Genomic DNA, 6,849 nt, shown 5'->3' with positions numbered 1-6,849 from the left:
GCATCTTTACTGGACCACAAGTCAGAAAAATAATGGAATGCTCAGAATTTCCAAATAAGCTCACAGCGAAAGAAAAGGAAGCCTGGGAGAGTTTTGTTGCTGTAGCACAGGGTTTCCTGGGCAACAACAAGGCCGATAATTATGTGAAACTTGTTGAAACCTTGGTAAAAAGCTATGGTCAGATGGGCTATAGGATATCCCTTAAGGTCCATATCCTTAATGCTCAACTTGACAATTTCAAGGAGAATATGGGAGCATACTCAGAGGAGCAAGGGGAGCGCTTCCACCAAGATATAATGAACTTTGAACACAGATATCAGGGATCTTATAATGAAAACATGATTGGAGACTACATTTGGGGGCTGAACGGGTAAGTAACTTGTTGCTGCTCGCAAATCTAGAAAAACTGGTCATTTTTAACTTTGTAAATATGTTTCAGAAAGTTTAAAATAAAATTTGTGTAAATTTTATTTTATTTATTTTATTAAATGTTTTTTGTTTTACATCCAAAAGTAACAAGAAATATTGAAATTTAGCCATACTTTGTCAAAAAAATCATCCTGTAAGCCACAAAAGCAAAGTTTAAAAGGAATAATGGGCATTTTCTCTTTTTTTTGCAATAAAAGAGTTGGAAAATAACACTTACTTGCCAGGAGCAAAAATTATGTTATTGGTATTAATGTTTAATATTGTTTGTGAGAGTGGTGAAGGAATGGACATGGAAGGAGTGACAGTCTTGCGACATACTGTGACTGAGTCCCACTTACCTCACTCAAATTACTTACATGTAATAATTCAGGTAATACCCTGGAAATCTCCTACAGGTAATTTCTCACACCTTGCTATACTCTTGTAGGTATGTTCACTGACTATATAGTACACAACGATCGCTGACGATTTCCTAGAGCCAGAACTAGAATGCTAAATGCTGGGAGCACCGTTAAAGAATACTGCCGCACGCGTGTGTGTGTGTGTGTGTGTGTGTGTGTGTGTGTGTGTGTGTGTGTAAGTGTGCTCATATATATTTCCTCACATATGCATGGTTATAGGGGTCCTGTCCCCACTTCTCAACTTGTCACTTACCAGATTCGCTCTCTCCTAGCCTTGTGCGCCCTATCGTGCCACTTCTTAGAACTGTATATGTAGTCTGCCTCCCTCGCTGCTTAAGAAATGGTTCCTGGCATCCCGTTTGCTCATATGTGTCTTTGTCTTTAGTCTGTGCTATTAAAATTGCCTATCCTTGTCATTCTCGTCATTTCCGACGAGTATTTTGCATATTATTATCATATCCTTCCTGGCTTTTCTGTCTATCAGTGTCGTTAGAATCATTTCCATTAGCCTCTCCTCGCAACTCGTATCCCTTCGTTGCGTATCTGCACTTTTTTGACTTGCTTTCTCAGGCGTAGATTCACCTGCATTCTCCATAATGGGCCTGACAAATGATGTATAAAGGGCTCAGGATGATTCCTGAAGGTCATTCTTACATTTTCCAGGCGAGCATTAGCTGCAATGGCTATTTGGTTGATTTGAGCCCATGGAGATATAGCACGCAGTATGTTACCCCTCACTCTTTGAGTGAGGTCTGTGGTCCCTGTCGTCTGAATCTATATTCCGTCTCTGGTCTTTTGGTTCCTTCCCCAGCCATAATCTTATATTTGTTGGGGTTTAATTCGAACAACCTCTTATCTGACAAGTCCTACAGTTTAAGATTCATTTGCAGTCTTTCCTCGTCCTCATCTGTTTTTATTCTCCTCATTAGTTTTACATCATCAGTCCCATGTGGTGTGTCATTGACATAAACCAGAAACAGTACTGGTTCTAATATCGATCCTTACAAAACCCCTCTTCTTGCTCATTTCCATTCTGACATACCTTCCCGGACAGTCATTCTGTGCTTCGTTCTCCTAAGGTACTCTTTCATCCACTGGATAATGTTCCCTGTTATTACTGCCTGCACCTCGAGTTTTTTTTACTTAGTCTTGCAGTCATGTAATTGCAACATGTTGGTAAAACAAAATTTGTAATCACTGAACCACTGTTGTTTATTGTTTGTTACTTCTTTTCTCTCCAAGTACTCTACCATTCTCCTTCTGATTATCTTCTTTATTACTATACATGGTAAGTAAGTCAGTGAAACTGATTTGTAGTTCAGTGTTTCCCGTCTGTGCCATTTCTTAAATGTAGGGACTACACTCACTGTGTTATAAATATGTCTACAGACTTCCTGTAGACCTTAGCTCCCTCTCTCTCAGAATCCAGGGTGACAACTTGTCAGGTCCCATTGCCCCTGATGTATCTAGCTTGATCGAAAGTGTTTTTAACCTCTTTTCCTGTTGTGTGTATGGTGTCCCAGTACCTGATGCTTTACTCTTTTCCCTGCGTTGTCTGCCATTGTCCATGTTTGCCCTGATGAATCCTCTTGAAATCACTTTATTAACATTTCGCAATGTATTTTGTCATTTTCATGAGTTTTCTGCAGTCTTCAGTCGAGTTACATGGTCTTCGATTATCGTCTTTCATTAGCCTTGGCTTTAGCTGCTTTGTTCTTAAAATTGCTCAGCATCTCTAACCTTTGCATATTTATTTCTAGTTATTCTCTTCACTTCTCTGTTCTCGTCTATCCTTTGTTTCCTATAGTTTTCTATGCTCTTATGATTCTCTTGTATGTTTTTCTGCATTTCTGGTTGAACCTCGTGGTTACTTTGTCTTTGCTATTTCCCACTTCTTCTTGAACTGAAGCACTTAGTCTGCCTCACGTTACTTTCCAGCCTGGCTCTCCATCATCCCATCTGCTGACTTGCCTTCCAGTTACCTTTCTCACTGCACTTCATACAAAAATATAATTATCCCTAGAAAGTTCTCTCTCCAAAAGTTTGACTTCTCACGATTTCAATTGCCATTCTTCCCTCAACGTTCAGTTCCACATTGTAACCGAAGGTCAGTATTTCATGATTACTAGAGTCCAGGAAACTCTCATATTCTATTTCTCGTATATCAGATATACTTCTAATAAATGATGGATCCAGATTTGTAAACTTATCACCTTCACTCTCTCTTGTCGTATCATTAACATACTAACGCATAAAGATGTCTCTAATTATCTCCATCAACTGGGACCGGAGTGGGTCCCAGTTATCCCAATCTGGGATAACTGGGATAACTTTAGCCATGTGTGTGTGTCTGTGTACACTGAGTCATATATGGTTGCAGGAGTTGAGTCACAGCTCCTGGCTGTGTGTGTGTGTGTGTATGGCATGTATTTCAAATTCAAATTCAAATTCAAATTCAAAGTTTATTCTCTATAAGGATTACAATGCTGAGTTTACAGAATTTGGTTATTGTGTGGTTTACATGTAGTAAACTAATAATTACAGAGTGTACCACTAGAACACCTAGCTTGGCTAGGCATTTCGGGCAGACTTAGTTTAATTCTTAATTTCAAAATATTACAAATTATGAGGTAAGTTGGTATTATGGCTAAGTGACTAAATACTAGCAGTGGTAAAACTTACCAGAAGACAGAAGGAAATAGAGAATTAAGAGGACCATGTTGTGCTGGTCCAGCAGAAGAGTCAGGGATTTCCACTCCTCATCTGAAACACAACAAAACACTCAATAAAACAATGTTCTATGGAAATCAAAGTACTGTAATCACATCAAAAGCAACTTGTGCTGGCCACCGAACTCAGCAAAGCTGAGTTGTCAGGTTGCCAGAGTTTGACTGTGCCATGGCAGAGGGAGGTACTGGGGGGGGGGTTGAATTTTCTGTTGGCCGGGAAATAGGTTCTATATATATATATATATATATATATATATATATATATATATATATATATATATATATATATATATATATATATAAATATGTATAGTTCTCTGTCTATCTATCTTGTCTACCTGTCTATCTGTCTGTCTGTTTATCTATCTGTCTTTCTGTCTGCTTATCTGTCTATATATCTCTGGAGAGCAAGGAATTGACTTACATTATAGTGTACAGCAGGGAGACCCTCTTGTCCTTCTCTTTTCTATTTGAACACCAAAAAGATCACTGAGAACCTGCCAAGCCAACTCAATATCTGGTTCGTAGACAATGGCACACTAGCAGGTACCACAGAATCCCTTCTGGAAGACATCAGAGTTGTCAAAGAGCAAGGAGAGAATGTCGGCTTCTCACTAAAACCTTCGATTTTGCGAACTACTTCTCCAGCTAAAACACCATCGAAGAAGGCACAACATCCCTCCAAGGAGTCAGTCGTGGTTCCCACTGTTTGTACACTCCTTAAAAATTCACTTGGGTTTAATGCCATTAGTGAGATTTTGGAAAAAAAATCTTGACTTCAAGCGGATGGTAACTATGATTAGAAAACCGAGACTCATAATTTATGCCTTCCATCTCCCCACCAGATGCCTTTCCCTCCCTAAGCTAACTTTAATTTTACAGATTGAGAGAGTACAACTCCCTCATAAAGACCGTACTGATAAAATGTCCTAAAACTTTCCCTGGATGAATCCCAGTAAGAACAAACCACAATTACAGTTAGAGTAGGCAGCCTGGGCATACATACAGCCTTTCAGATTGCTTTTCCCAGCTTGCTTTTCTCCTCCAATGGATCCAACTAACTGGTGAAGGAAATTCTATGAAAACATATGCGCAGCGTAGCAGGGGTGGATGACACCAGCTACGACAGTGGCACCAAAAAAAGAGACACCCATTGAAAAACCTGCTAAAACGTTGGTTTTCAGTCAAATTAAAACAACCAAATCACAGAAACGTCTACTGCAGCTACATTTGTGAGTGCAAACTCTGCAAGTAAGAGAGATCACTTCTTAGCTGTTAGTGTTCATCTCACTGGTGCCTTTACCCTTAGTTCCCATCTCATCGGTCGCCACACATCTAGATCTGAACACTTTCCATATTAAAGTGGCTCTTCGTTTTCCTGTCCCTATTCACATTGAGTACAAGTGTATGACCAGTAAGGTGTGTATGGTCTGAACTGTTTAAGTACCAGTGATTGACGAGTTAGACAAAATGAGATCAACGAGCTAAACAAGGAAAGTCTTGCTACAGCCTCATGACCAACTAAGAGAGAACTCTAATCTACACTACAAAAAAAATCCAGATATGTATGCCAGCTGCTGTGATATATTCAAAATATATCCCGCGTAGAACAGTAGACTGCTGGTTTGGGACTATATTTGCGCATGTACCCTTACTAACACCAACATTCCATGTAGTTCTGATCAGCAAGGTGATCACCAGGGAAAGATGGGGGGTGGGGGGTACAAGCTGAACAAGAATAGAAACTTGGCCTAAAAGTAGCACTTCGTTCCAATAGGCTCAATTCCTTGGATTAAGAACCACATCCAGTCTTCCTACCTCTTAATGACCACCTTTGCTCCATCTCATGGGATCAAGAACATCTAGCCTCATCATCCCACACATACCCTCACCCAGAACTATTTTCTCGGTATGATAACATTACCTGTGTGTTTTGTTTATTTTTTACCTGTCATTTATCATGAGAGGTGTATTGCTAAATGGTTCAAAATCACCCTTATACTCTCTAGTCTTAAAGTCTTTTATGGTTACCAACGTGTTATACCTACCATAAATTGTGTTTAGATGTGTTCCAAGCTTCAAAATCGCCCTTATATCACCTTTTCATAACATATGAATTAATTCTTGAGTTATACAATCTTAATTAAGGCCTTTCACAGTCAAGGAAAGGGAAAACTCGTCTTCACACACACAGAAACGAATATGCACAGATAAGAAGGGAGGCTCAGCTACAATACGAAAATGACATAGCATCGAAAGTCAAGTCTGACCCGAAGCTGTTGTATAGCCACATCAGGAGGAAAACAACAGTCAAGGACCAGGTAATCAGACTGAGGAAGGATGATGGGGAGTTCACAAGAAGCGACCAAGAGGTATATGAGGAGCTTAACATGAGATTTAAAAAAGTATTTACAGTGGAAACTGGTAGGACTCCAGGAATTCATAACAGGGAGGTACACCAACAAGTGCTGGATGAGGTACACATAACCGAGGAGGAGGTAAAGAAGCTGCTATGTGAACTTGATACCTCAAAGGCAGTGGGACCAGACAACATCTCTCAGTGAGTTCTAAGAGAGGGAGCAGAGATCCTGTGTGTGCCACTAACAAAGATCTTCAACACATCCAATGAAACTGGGCAATTACCTGAGGTATGGAAAATGGCAAATGTAGTCTCAGTTTTTTTAAAAAAAAGGAGACAGGCACGAGACATTAAACTACAGGTGGAGCACCTGGAAAGAAACAAATGTATAATCGACAACCAACACGGTTTCAAAGAATGAAAATCCTGTGTCAAAAACCTACTGGAGTTTTATGACAGGGTGACATGAGTAAGACAAGAGAGAGAGAGGGTGAACAGACTGCATTTTCTTGGATTGCAAGAAGGCCTTCGACACAGTTCCTCGCAAAAGGTTAATGCCAAGGCTAGAGGATCAGGTACACATAACAGGAAAGGCACTGCAATGGATCAGAGAAAATCTGACAGGGAGGCAACAGTGAGTCATGGTACGTGACGAGGTGTCAGAGTGGGCGCCTGTGACAAGCGGGCTTCCACAGGGGTCAATCCTAGGACCTGTGCTGTTTTTGGTATATGTGAATGATATAACGGAAGTGATAGACTCAGAAATGTTATTGTTTTCAGATGATGTGAATTTAATGAGGAGAATCAAATCGGTCGAGGATCAGGCAGGGCTATAAAGCGACCTGGACAGGCTACAAGCCTGGTCCAGCAACTGGCTCCTAGAATTTAACCCTGCCAAATGCAAAGTCGAAGATCGGGGAAGGGCAAAGAA

General features: G+C 40.2%; 1 protein-coding gene across 1 annotated transcript in view; it reads right to left on the bottom strand.

Moving 5' to 3' along the window:
* LOC128703933 (zwei Ig domain protein zig-8-like) overlaps positions 1-3,589 on the bottom strand; it is a 210,321-nt gene extending 206,732 nt beyond the window's left edge. The window contains exon 1 of the mRNA XM_070083960.1: positions 3,513-3,589. Coding sequence (XP_069940061.1) covers positions 3,513-3,549 — 37 coding nt within the window. The 5' untranslated portion in view covers positions 3,550-3,589. The remainder of the gene's footprint in view (positions 1-3,512) is intronic.
* Positions 3,590-6,849: the final 3,260 nt, after the last annotated feature.

Source organism: Cherax quadricarinatus, chromosome 11 (genome assembly GCF_038502225.1).
Source record: "Cherax quadricarinatus isolate ZL_2023a chromosome 11, ASM3850222v1, whole genome shotgun sequence".
Taxonomy (NCBI): Eukaryota; Metazoa; Arthropoda; class Malacostraca; order Decapoda; family Parastacidae; genus Cherax; species Cherax quadricarinatus.
Note: the sequence above shows the minus strand (reverse complement) of the source record. Positions and strands in the feature narration are given on the sequence as shown.